Genomic DNA, 13,941 nt, shown 5'->3' with positions numbered 1-13,941 from the left:
GTGACCCCAAGGAACTTAGCCGTTGAGGATGTCTGGAGTGCCTCTCCATACAGTCTTCACCACAGTAAACTTAAACCAGAATTGCGTTACTGGTTGAGTAAAACAATGGATAATTGTCAGAATATAGTATGAATCACAATTGACTAACCAATGCAATGATAGAGTGAAATAGCCTACAGAGAGGTGTGGCGTGCACTAGCAACACTGCACGCTCAACACCCACAAATCTCTCAAACCAACAGGTTTAGCCTACAATGAATAAAACTCATAAAATAAAGCACATTATTTTATAAACAAATGAAATAGTGATTGAGTTTGTGTTACCTCTAACAGCACAAACAAATGGTGCGCTCATAAGTTGCAATGGCAGTAATGCAGTTTATAGAAATGGAAATGTTTGTAGGCTACTTGGCAGCATGTGGAATGGAGAACGGTGGTTCGACATGATGAGAGAGCAGACATGATGAGAGAGCAGAAGAGAGCTCGCATCATCACATAGGCTACTGTTCAATAGGCTTACATATTCAATAAATAAAGGAGTAGCCTAAATGTTGAAGAAAAACATGTTCAAGAGATAAAAAGGGAACACTATATTTGCGGGTTAGAGTCGTGTGCTGGCCTCAGATTTTCACTTTATCACATAGAGTCGGGTGGTTGCGGACGGGTTATTAGCAATTGCAGGTGGCTGCGGGTGAACAAACTGCTGAACCGCGCGCCACTAGTGTGAATCATTTCTGAAGGCACTGTAGGTGGCAGGCTACAACTCAGATTGTTTCATATCGACACAACTGCAGTTCACCCTAAGTATTTTCCCAAATGTCATTGGAATGTAGTCAGACCTGTAACCTGTCAACGATGGGGTTATAACACATATTGTTTTTGAGGTTTTCACAAGTAGCATGCCAATTTGCTTTGTCCTTATGTTGGTGAATAAGGTGAAGGGATGTTACCTGCTATCTTTGCGTAGATAAAGGACTATGATATCATGCAAGATGAACAGAAAAAATAGTATGTTTATTTATGTTACAACCGGTATTCATTCTTCTTACAGCCTGAGTGATCCATCAGCCTAGCTGGAGAACAAACAACATCTGGGTGTAGAGAGAGAGAGGAGAGGGACAAGGCTCAGCAGACACATAGCCAGATGGTGTCACTCCAACAACACTACTCCAGGTACTGTAACGCAACTTCACGTCCACCCACACCACCTTAGGGTGCCATGCAGCATAGATGTAACCAACACAATTGTTTCCTGTCACTTTCGTGTGAGGGAATTACACCCTTTAGCATATTTATCGCTATATGACAACTCAAACCACACCTCACCAACACTATAAACACCATGACAAAAAGCTTACCTCCATGAAATGGAATTGTATGTTTGAGAAATTTCAGGTGGAAAGTGACATTTACATATTCCCTTGTGTTATGCAACACCTGAAGAACTGTGCATAGTGACCCCATGAGAACCCCATGGCAACCTAGACAGAACCCAGACAACGCAACCCAACCCAAACACTGTGGTAGTATATTCAAACAAGGCCAACACAGTATGTAATATGTAATATGAACCCAGGTCAGCTTTAAATTCAGTAAAGGTCACAGAATCGACAGATGGGTACCGTACTGTCGTCTGTTGACGTTGTTTCAATGAAAAACTACAAAGCCAGCTGTCAACACTTTTCTCTAAAACTTAATATGAAATAAAAACTTTTTGCAGAATTTAATGTTATTTTATTTTGATCACCTTCTCAGTGCGTGATAATTCATCCAAAATAATTCCTGCATCCAGACCGTGTACCATGCACTTTCCTTCAATTCGCAAGTGGCTAAATCTATGTCACAGGAGAAAGCATCTGAGTGAGCAAAACAGCGCCCCTCTGTATTACTATATGTAGCCTATGTAGCTGGTGCTGTCTGGCCAAAAATAGTATGACAAGCCATATTATTTTTAGCCAGATAGCGTCACATACAGTACATGAGCTACACATACATGTCCTTTGCCTCGACGACGATGGTAGTATAATCATTAGCACCTGTCTTTTTACTAAAGAAATGCATTAACTTATGTAATTTTTCTGGTAAAACGAAGTGTACTTTCTTTCTTTTTCTTTTTTCTGCCCTACTCTGAAAGAGCCTCATTCCTGCAGCTTAATTTCAATGAAAGGCCTCGAGCGGAGCACGGGGGAGCCTCAAACAGAGAGATTATTCCATTTTTTTACAAGGGTAATTTTTGTTTAAAATATGCCCAACTCACAAGGCCCTTTGATGATGTGAGGCCTGAGGCAATTGCCTCTTCTGCCTAATGGTAAGTCCACCACTGGTTTTGTGCAGTGTCTATGATTTCAAAGCATGGCAAATGTAATGTTTTAGAAAAGCACATCCAATCAAATAGATTCCTTAGTTTAGTTTATATCTTCATGGTACTTGCTCCTTTAAACATAAACATCATTCAGTGTGCGAGAGAGATCTATGTTTATGCGCATTTTAAAATGATTTAATTTGGATTCATTGTTATGATTGTACAGTACAAATGATTAAAGCTTTAAACATTCATTGTATGAGTTCCAGTGAAGTTAAAGTACTGTCTATAATTAGCTTTGTATAAAAAAAAAACGTAATTAAAGAACTTTATTTGTTACTAATGAGTAATTCAAAACAATTAACATAACTGATAAATACAAATGATTGTTAAAGCACTGCTCTATTAATTGACAAGCACACATCTTCATTTTACAACTATGTATATAAATAAACCCAGTTCAATAGACACAAAAAGGTTTTGCCTCCCTACAAAAGTAAATGAGGTGCAGGCCTACAGAAAGTTTATGTGGTTTGGTCTAATCGAGGCGGAGCCGAATAACTGTTGTACAGACCATTTTCAGACAGAGAGATATGATAATTGTGTAGAAGAATCAAACCACTTTTTGATCCGGCGTTACAGAGGTAAATTGATATCTGTGGTCCCTGTACCAGATGATACTATTTCATTCATTACTGCTGGTGGAGAACCGAACAATTGAAAATGCCTGACAACCTTTCCTTTGGAGTGAACTAGTACACCATCCACTTCAGTGACCCGCTTCCCCCTCTTGACAGTATTCAGCCGCAACTCCAGAATTAAAAGTGTTTTTCCTGTGGAGCTTCTGGTATCCAGACACACCTCAGTGCATTAGAAAGCTCTGGCTGCTCAGTAATGACAACCCTGGAGAGCAGAAGCCAGCATTGTGCTCTGAGTTAGTCTCTGCCTGCCTGCCTCGGATTAGCAGGGCCAAAGTAGTTAGGGTCTGTCATTGGAGTGGACGGTGAAAGGGGTCACTTCACGGCCTGTTTGTAAAACTGGGGCATCCATTCACACATTGTGTGCTGGAGATGGGGGGAGGTTTTGAGAATTGTAGCCTTTGGCAGCAAAATGTTATGGTGCAGCAACAAACCATTTGGTGATAAGGTGGTTGTTCCTTAGTCTGTGGCTTCAATGGAGAAAATCTAGATAACCACACACAAGGGGAATATGCACGTGGGCTGGGCACGCACGCACGCACACACACACACACACACACACACACACACACACACACACACACACACACACACACACACACACACACACACACACACACACACACACACACACACACACACACACACACACACACACACACACACACACACACACACACACACACACACACACACACACACACACACACACATAGGTGCAGAAATCGCACATGCATGCACACACACATGAACCAAATGCTTGCAACATTAGCAACATTTCACAATTAGAAATGTAATGCAACAGGTTTAAGTGGTCCCAGATCCCCAATACGCATTTAACAATACCTAGCAGAATATCTGTCAGGCCTCTTTGTGCGATTACAGTTTTTCTCGATTGCCTAACACTAGTAACAGGGATCACTTTTGCAAACAGTAAAACACAGCCCACTAAACTGCAAGTGCGTTTGCCAAAACAACACATTTCTCTTGCAAAATGCTAACACTATCAACACTTAAAATACTTGCCACAATATTAAATAACTATCAAAATGGTATAATTTGTAATCTAATGAGAAGGTCATCTTACCATTTATTAGATAACGGCTCAACAAATTCTAACCATAACCATCATTGACCAAATTTGTCTATGAAAAATAATTAATGGTACAAGATGGTAATCAAACATTTTATAGAAGAGCTGTGTTCTTATGGTTTACTCTTATCCATGCTTTTTCACGGTGGAATTCCCTCATGAGCTGCTGCCCATGGGCGTGTCTTCATATGACTTGACTATAGACAGATGAGGACAAGGGCAGACAGAGTACACCAAAAAAGGCCAACACTGAAACACACTGAAACACTAAGTCGCCAGGACTTGTTTTCTTGTTGTGTTTTTGGATCTCGGTCAAGAAAAGGTGATAAGAGGTCACCACAAGGTGGACCTAGCATGATCCCAATCCATGAAGGGACATTCCACCTGATTGTATTTCTGTCCCTTAAGTTGATTTGTGGCTCTGATGTTTCGATGCTGTCACGGTTAGTGGTCCAACAGTAATGCAGTAAAAAAAAACTCAATTAAAACAGGGTGCTTTACTAGGGGTGCTTTACAAGCCAGGGATGGTATAACCTGCCTCCTTTCCTATCTGTGTGACAGTAGGCCAGATATATGTTTACGGGAATGTGTTTGTGCGTTTACATATTTACATTGTCCGTCCGTCCGTCCGCCTGTCCGTCCCTTTGCGCTCTGTCTTGTCTGTCTGAATAGGTTGTCTGTCTGAACATTTGTGTCCGCCTAAACGGTCTGTCTGACTGGAAAGACGACTCATAATATAGACTTGTTTTAGTAATCCATGAAAACAAGACAACTTTTGTTTTTTGGCCGTATCTTGGTCGTATCTTTTAACAACGTTTCTATAGTTTGCCGTGCATGCTTGATCGAAAGCAGTGAGCACATGACACAGTAGAACATGTCTCAGTTCCGATATTTTGTAAAATTGTAAGTGCTGTATGAGCAAAATAACATTATCTTTAGAGGAGTTCATCAAACTCCATCCAGCGTGCAACATTGAGCTAAATAAAGGCTATTACTGATGAACTGATTACGAGTAAAGGCCTTAAACGCTGCATTGACCTTGCCCTTGAGGAATTCAGTTTTTTGGACAGATGGAAGAGGGCTTCACTCCCAACCTTTATCCCTGCCAGGCCCAGAGTCATGGGATAGGGTTGTCACAGAAACAGGGGCCTCCTTTTTAGTGAATAGTCGAACAGAGGGTGGAACATGTAATTTTCCAATTCCGGGAGCACTCAGGCTCACATTATTCCTCACTGGCCTACATAAAGAGGCCGGAGACCCACTTTTACCAAATGCCCACTCATACACACGGATTGCTAAACGAATCCCAGTATGAATACAGTATGGACCTGAGGAATATTTGCACCATGTTTATCGCATCATTTAGAGGGAACAACAACGTCCCAGAATTTGGATGGAAAAACAGCATGGGGTGAGTGGTTGACTGTGTTATAAGAGTATTTTTTATTTTTTATTGAGGGTGAAGATAAACAATAGCTTAGTTGAAGAGCATGCAATTTTATATGGATTGCCATGTATGAAGTAGGACAGAGCTGAGACGTAATGAGACAGCGAATATAATGAATGAGACATTGCTGTGATGTTCAGAGAATGGTATCATACAGTATGTGACTGGATAAAGAGAGTGAGAATGAGATGTCGTGAGACAAAGCTGTGATACATGGAAAAGCACGCAAATGGGGATAAGATATTCTGAATGAGACAAAGCTGAGCTGTAGTGAGACTATTATGTCCCGCATACCAGTCTCACTGAGAAAGCGATATCTGCAAATGTACCAGTAATGTGACACAAAGCACCAGGCTGCCATAGGTTGGCCCGGGAGTCAAGTACAGCGTGACAAGTGAATGGAGAGCAGGTAAAAGGACAGAGAGGATAGTGTGATTGTTATACAAGCTTTAAGAAGAGGGGCTCGCTCAGCAGGGTCGAGAAGAGGTTATGGCTAAACGTCACGAGGACAAATCAACGAGGGTGCAAATTATTTTAGTAAAGTACTCGCACACCCTGATGCAAACGCTTGATACTGTTTAGCAACTTCTGTGCTTAAGTAACTACAAGCTATGACACACAGTGAGCCAGTCATTTCGAGTAATTAGTCTAGAAAATACATTGAATTGAATGTATTAATTAGAGTAAAGTACTATAAAACCAAAACGGTGTGCATTGTTTCATTATTCCATTTGGTTACTTTCCTTTAAATGTGTTGTTATTTTTCATTTTGTAGTTTTTGCCCCATTTTCTCCCCAATTTCATGATGTCCAAATGGTAGTTACAGTCTTGTCCCGTTGCTGCAACTCCCATACAGACTCCATAGAGGCGAAGGTCGAGAGCCATACGCCCTCCAAAACACGACCCTGCCAAGCCGCACCTCTTCTTGACACATTTCTTGCTTAACCCAGCCCCACCAATGTGTCGAAGGAAACACCGTACAACTGGCGACCGTATCAGCGTGCATGCGCCCGGACCGCCACAGGAGTCACTAGATTGTGATGGGACAAGGACATCCCGGCCGGCCAAACGCTCCCCTAACCCGGACGACACTGGGCCAGTTGTGCGTCACCTCATGGGTCTCCCAGTCACTGCCAGCTATGATACAGCCTGGGATCTGTAGTGACGCCTCAAGCACGGTAGTACCTTAGACCGCTTTGCCACTCGGGAGGCAACTTTCCTTTGTTTTTACTTGGCATTTTTTTTTGCAATTTCCTGCTAGTCAAGTATGAGTGGGTTCTTCACTTCCTCTCCTGTTCATTTGCTGGGTAGTTTGCAGGTCAGTGCCAGTGTCTCCAATACCCAAGACCTTTCCTCAAAGAGTTGCCTGGCAAGACTGTCAAAGGCCTGGTCACAGTTAGCTGGGTTGGACTAATATCCGTGCCACTTGCATCAAGCGGAGAAAAGTTGCTATGGAAATAACCAGGAAAAATGTCACTGAGCACAGTATTATGAGAAACGTGGCCGGTGTCTCTCAAGCATCCAGCGTTCTAAGGGAAAGCAATTAAAAATACGTAAACAAGGATCTGCCAGTTTAATGAGGACTAAGAGCTCAAATGTCAGCTAGCATGATGGTTGTTTGCAAAGGTTACTAACTGAAGGGCAAAGTCTTCACCAACAGAGAAATCTAAAGTATGATACAAATATTTTGGGGCTATGATCTTATTCATTGACGACTGAGGTGTCTTTGTAGGCTACTTGTTGTTAGTTAAGGTTTAAGTTTAGGTTTTGGCAATGTGGTTACATATAACGCATTCATGATGCTCAAATAATAGTTATGTCAGGTGAAAAAGAGTGATGCCTTTTACACTAGAATAAAGTGTTCCTTTGTTCTGTTTGTTAACACACTGTCCTAGGTGTCAATCTGAAACACATTCAATGTCATCTTCATGACGTGCTGTTACATGTACTTCCTTATCCTCCCATATACTGTATGAGCCAATTGTGCCCATACTATTGCTTAGACCTGGACCGTGTTCATTAGGCATCAAGCGGAAGAAAACTTTCTGACACAGGAAGGGACTACCTGGACGTATCCAGTAACAAAGGCTCATTTTAGTTTTCTGTTGCAAAACATTTTAAAAAATAAAATTTTCCTTCAAGCTTGTTTATTCCACATTCTACGTTCTGATTGGTGCCCTTGCTCTGTGTGCCTGCAGCATGGAGGAGATGGTGAGGACCCTGCTACAGAACCAGGACACACTGGAGGGCCCCAGTGTGGATCCATTAGACCTCATGAAGGCCTACAAGGTACAGCACTGACCATATTGGTTTATTCGCTTTCTGTTTATGTTGTTTAACTAAATAAATGTAATTCAATTTTTGTTGCAAGTATGCAAAATGTGATGAATCACCTTCCAGGTTCTGTAATTAACAGTGTTGGATAAAAGGTTTGTGAACAATCAGAGATTTTTTTGCGCGAAATGATCATATCACAAAGACAAATATGAACTTTCAGTTCACTGTCATCGGCAATCCCCTGTAATAGCTTACTGTACATACAGTAGCATGGGGATAGGGTATTTGGAAGAGACAGTGGGAAGAGTGGTCACCTTTAGGCTAGATTCTATCAAATCTCCTGATGAATGTCATATACTGTAGCAGCTTAGGTCAGTCACACAATCTGACACCAATGCAGCGACCGCCAAGAGCAGGTACGACCACTGGGGTTATTCGAACCCTTAGTCACCTGGCTCCAAGACAAGAATGCTAACCACAGTCCCAAAATAGTTAATAAATAGGGGAACGCTACCAACTCATTCAAAATTCCAGGGTTGTTACAATACAATACATTAATGGGGTCCTATTGTATTGTCAAACATTTCACCATGATCTCTCTGCAAGATGTTATTTGTTTTTTTCTGTTACCCATTGTGGGGTCTTTGGACACAATTCAGGTTTTAAGTACCTGTAACATATTGTTCATCCGAATGAATGGGAAAGTGGCTGGATCTTAAGACACACTTATGTAACACTGGACTACACTGCATGTATAAGTAATTATGAGGGACATATGTGTCACTGGAGACCTTACCAATTGTCTACTGGACGGTTGCTTGGTTTTGAGAAAGTTGCAATGCGATGAACACTAAATCGATTTGCGGCCATGATGTTTCGTGGACTCGACAGTACACCACGCCCTCACACGCCTTTTTCGATTACTCCATATCTCGAACAGTTGTGGTATGCAACTGACTGTTGTAAGTAGCGAGGGTAAAAGTGTTTGACAAATGCCAACTGCATAGTACAAATGCCAATAAGCCTCATAATTCAAATGCATTTTTAATCATCAGAGCTTTTAAAGTTAGTTCACAATACTTCATGGAAGGAAGGAGACTTCCTTCCGTATTTCATAATGTTACAGATAATTCATGCCAAGTTGTTTATACGTCAATCAATAAACATTGGGGGTCAACCCAGGACAAGCCCTATGAGTTAGGGTGGCAAAATGGTGAAATGAGCAGCCAGCAAAATAAGAAGTAGCCTACTGTGTTAGTGGTGGCTATGAAACCAACTATAATTGTGGAGAGGCAGTTAAAAAATATCAAATGTAACATCAAACAAATCCTGTGATTGCTTTTCTTGGAAAGAGTCAAAAATACTATGAATTGGAAGTCTTAATTTCCATGCCTTCACAGTTCTTGTAGCTACATCCATATACAGCAAACTGCAGATGCAGAACAGCAGTTCACCTTCTGCCTATGATGAAATAAAATCCATACTGTAGGCCAAATTCTATATATTTCTATTAATACTTTGTGTACATGTACAAGTATCTTGTATGTTGGAGAAAATAGACGAGGCAAATAGCCCCTTAGTTCCAATTGGCAATGCATGACAAAAATAGTTTTAGCAACTTTGTGGCTCCCTGCAACCCCTCTCTCTCTTTCGTTTAGGACAAACTCCTGGAGGAGATGTGGAAACAGCAGGACAGTCTGGAGGGCCCACTGCCCCCCTCGAAAGAAAGGGGGCCCAACTCTCCAGGAGCCATCAGTAGGGGACACGGGGAGGACTACGACGAGACCAAACCCATTCTAGAGCGTCTGCGGGCCCTTGAGGTAAGCTCAGGCACAGGAGAGTCTATTTTCCCCTTACTACCTCTCTTCATCCTCTCTTATGGATACTTCATAGGGTTAATTACCAATATAAATGTTATATTCGAAGTTGGTCAGGAATTTGAAGCCCACTCACAATGGCTCATTTTATTATATCATTCGGATCATGATATAAGCATAAATTAAGAGTAGATAAAGTGCCGGTAACAATGGTGTTACTTGTACTGTATGTAGGTCAGAGAAGGACAACCAAGTAGAAATGCACTTGATTCTACTAATTAATTGGTCAAGCTTTGATTAGTTGAACCAGGTGTGTTACTGCTTGTGTGGAACAAAAGCCTGCCCCTACACTGGACATGTGTGCATCTTTAGTCTGAATATGACCCATAAAGAGAACATTTTAAGTTCTCCAAAGGTTATATGAGGATACCACAGTGCAGTGGGCACCGTACTGAAGGGGATAGTATCTGGCCTGTCAGAAACACTTTGATAACTATACATATTCATTCTGTCTGTTGAAGCTGCCAGGTATCATTCCTTAGACCGTCAATCGTACTGTAGTCTGGCTGATTCCATTATGAGCTAAGAGCTCATTGAATACATAGTCCCAGGTTAATGCAGAAAGAGGCTTGATGAAAAGATGACAGTGATTCTATTCATTATATTATATTCTACTTTATTCATTCTTTGTGTCCATTTCAGTATTTTCTATGTGAAAAGGCCTGAGTATATTCATGCAGAGAGGAATGGGTCTGACTTGAAAATACTTAGTCATATCCAGTATGTGATAATTCAGTAACGAACTAGTAGTTAACATTTGAAGCCATTGTTCCTTTGAATATATTCCTTATTCACACCTGCTCTACAGAAAACTAACATGAGTTACAAACTGTCTGCAGATCCCAGATCAGTTATATTTTGGGGGCCCTAAGCGAGACTTGGTAACTTTGTGGGCATTTTAGTACCCCCACTCTTGGCAGTGGATAATGTTTTTGCAGTGTTATTAAACTTCATTTCCTGTAATTCTTCACATTTTGCAATGGAGTGGAGAAAATGGTGCAGTTTTAAGACGAATTTCATGCAATTCTACTCATTTTGCTTTTGGATGGAGAGGAATGTTTGCAGTTTCAAAGGTAATATTGCAATTTTGCCATGAGGTGAAGATAAACTTCAGCAGTTTTAAAGCAAATTTCCTGCAAGTGTACACATTTTTCCCTGATTTATGCCATGTTCAAATTATATCTGAGTGAGAGTGACCAACGAAATCAATAGTCCCTGGATTTCAGGACCCCTGAGCACATTCCCTGTGTGCCCGGTCGGTAATTTGGTGATGTTTACTACAAGGTTTCAGATAGCTGGCTAGACAGAAAATTTGTCAGTTCGACATGGTGGGATCTTTGAGTGTCGGTAAAATTAATTATGATCGAAATAGCTGTAATTATATAATTACCATCACGTCGAAGTAAACTTTAAGTCACACAATGATATGTGGTGTGGTCCTCCCACTGCGATTTTGGAAACCATGCAGTTTTTTAGGCTACAGATTTTAACAATTACAATGAACTTCACAGGGTGTTGAAAATGCAGTGTGATCTTGATGCTCCTTTCCAGTAAAATAGAGGGTGTCATTCTGGTGACATCATGATCGATGCTTGACTGCCATTTGACAAATAAAATATTATTGCACACGTGCCAAGACCAGAGTAGGCTAATTTGTTATTTAACTCAACAGTTTTAGTGAAAAAACTTTAGATTTTTATTCGGTAAATGCGAAAGAAGTACATTTTGTGTGCACTAATTCAAGAGTGTGCAGAGCTGTCATCAAGGCAAAGGGTGACTACTTTGAAGAATCTCAAATGTAAAGTATATTTTGATTTGTTTAACACTTTTGCTTACTACATGATTCCATAAGTGTTATTTCATAGTTTTGATGTCTACACTATTATTCTAAAACAGTCACAAAAAAAGAAAAACCCTTGAATTAGTAGGTGTGTTCAAACGTTTGACTGGTACTGTACATGTAACTAAATTAAATCATTTTTTACCTGTTTTTTTCATGAAATAGGAAAAGGTAGGGATTCATGCACTGGATAAAACACGTACGATGAGGAGAAATAGTTCAACTTCAAGGTATTTTTGATCTGCCTTTGCTTTAACAGTTCGTACAGGGAAGATTTAGTAACTTTGCCCCACCCCATGTGAATGTGAATGTGATTTAGGGCTATCATATTCACATTCACACCTATACCCCATCCAGATGATCAATGGATCAATGAATATATCCATCCCCATTAATTAGACTGGATTAATGGAAACATTGTCATCTAACTCAGCAGTAGTTTTAATTGTATTACAATGGAATGTATTTGGAGTCAGGAGGAAGATGTCCACATTTCATTTAGCATACAAGTGTCACGATCGTTGTCGTCATGGAAAGGACCGGACCAAGGTGCAGCATGGTGAGCGTACATTTCCTTTAATGAAATAAATGTCACCAACAAAACAAAGAACAAGGAAACGACCGTGAAGCTTATATAGGCTATAATGCCACTAACAAAGTCAACTACCCACAAATACAAAAGGAAAAAAGGCTGCCTAAGTATGATTCCCAGAGACAACGATAGACAGCTGTCCCTGATTGAGAACCATACCCGGCCAAAACATTGAAACAACGAACATAGAGTTTCCCACCCGAGTAACACCCTGACCAACCAAATATAGAGAATAAAAAGATCTCTACGGTCTGGGCATGACAGCATGATAATAGAAAAATAATAACACCAGGAATTAAATCACAATGAGTAACGATGACTTGGTTATATATACGGGGTACCAGTATCAAATCTATCTGCAGGGGTACGAGACAATTGAGGTAGCTTTCCGTGCGGAAGCAGAGAGAACAGTCTATGACTTGGGTGGCTGAAGTCTTTGACAATTTGTTGTGCCTTACTCTGACACCGCCTGGTATATAGGTCCTGGATGGCAGGGATCTCGGCCATAGTGAGGAACTGGGCCATACGCACTCCCCTCTATCGCGCCTTGCGGTTGGGTGCCAAGCAGTTGCCACACCAAGAGGTGATGCAGCCAGAAAAGATGCTCTCAATGGTGCAGCTTTATTTTTGGATCTGAGGGTCCATGCTAACTCTTTTCAGTGAAAGGTTGTTGTCCTGGCACCCCAGTGCCAGATCACTGACCTCCTCCTTGTAGGCTGTCTTATCGTCGCCGGTGATCAGGCCTACCACCGCCAAGTTTTACTTTGGATTTTCTCCTACCATATCTATTGTGTTATAGTTATAGTTATAGTTATTTAAAACATTTCTATCAACTTTAAAGTGTTTTCATTCCAATGGTACCAATGTCAGTGAAAACACTTGGGGGCTTCCCTGTAATCCGCCATGAACAATTTGCTGCAAACTGAAGTAAGTCAATAAACAAATGAACACAGTTCCAGCCCACTGTGCTCACCGTCTAGAGAAGCCTCTCATTTGATTCTCTTCACCACCTCAACCAAAAAAGTAATTTGTTTCTCATTTGCTTGCTGAGGAGGCGAAGAAGTGACACGGATATCTGGTTTGATACTCTGCTTTCCGCATGTCAATCAATTTAGTTATTGGTCTTTTTTATTAAAGTTAATTCATCTAAGTTTAGATTACTCAAATTTGAACCCACTCTTATTTACATCGCGTTAGTGCTAATGAACGCATAAAGAGCTGTGGGTAGGGTACAAATGTGATGCACGAATACACACACACCCACACAGGCAGGGCATGCACACACATTTAACATACATAAAAACAGTGATGGCATCCCAATTAAAAAACATAGTATGTATGAGAGGTCAATAAAAAAAATAAAAAAATGATTGTGAGATGCTTCTATACCTTATAAAATGTTCCTGTGATTTTCAGCAACACCTGAGCATCAAACAAACGATTCACTTTTCCTCCCTCGCAAACCACAAACACCAAACACTTCCAGCAGTTATCTATGATATTTACTAAGTAGCATCCCCGAGTCTCTTGGCTAGTATAATACCTTAGCTATCCCTTGAGAGATTTACTGAATTAATAATTTCAATAGAAAATCACCTTGCTCGCTTCTGTATTCATGGAATGGATCAGTTCCTGATTGGAAACCTTCTATCAGTCATTTCGTTCCACCTGGGACACCTCCAGGAGACCTGGTGGCTCTTAGGGACGGGATTGAGATACCACAGATTTATAGCATTATCCATTATCTGTGTATGCTTTGGCAGATAGGCCTCATAAGGCCCTTATTGACATGTGACTCCAGTGAGAAAGAGATTG

The 13,941-nt window shown here is 40.8% G+C and overlaps 1 protein-coding gene across 7 annotated transcripts in view; it reads left to right on the top strand.

Moving 5' to 3' along the window:
- Positions 1-13,941, top strand: part of LOC118367188 (nck-associated protein 5-like) — a 120,352-nt gene that overhangs the window by 15,835 nt on the left and 90,576 nt on the right. For 3 of the 7 annotated variants that reach the window (XM_052493913.1, XM_052493910.1, XM_052493907.1), the window contains exons 1-3: positions 5,367-5,504; positions 7,739-7,829; positions 9,476-9,637. In XM_052493913.1, coding sequence (XP_052349873.1) covers positions 5,416-5,504; positions 7,739-7,829; positions 9,476-9,637 — 342 coding nt within the window. In that variant the 5' untranslated portion in view covers positions 5,367-5,415. Of the gene's footprint in view, positions 1-1,051; positions 1,174-5,365; positions 5,505-7,738; positions 7,830-9,475; positions 9,638-13,941 lie in introns of those variants that run through there. The other 4 variants (XM_052493911.1, XM_052493912.1, XM_052493915.1 and 1 more) reach the window with 2 other exon arrangements.

The sequence above is a fragment of the Oncorhynchus keta genome, chromosome 34, assembly GCF_023373465.1.
Source record: "Oncorhynchus keta strain PuntledgeMale-10-30-2019 chromosome 34, Oket_V2, whole genome shotgun sequence".
Classification (NCBI taxonomy): Eukaryota; Metazoa; Chordata; class Actinopteri; order Salmoniformes; family Salmonidae; genus Oncorhynchus; species Oncorhynchus keta.
This window is presented reverse-complemented; position numbering and strand designations above follow the sequence as displayed.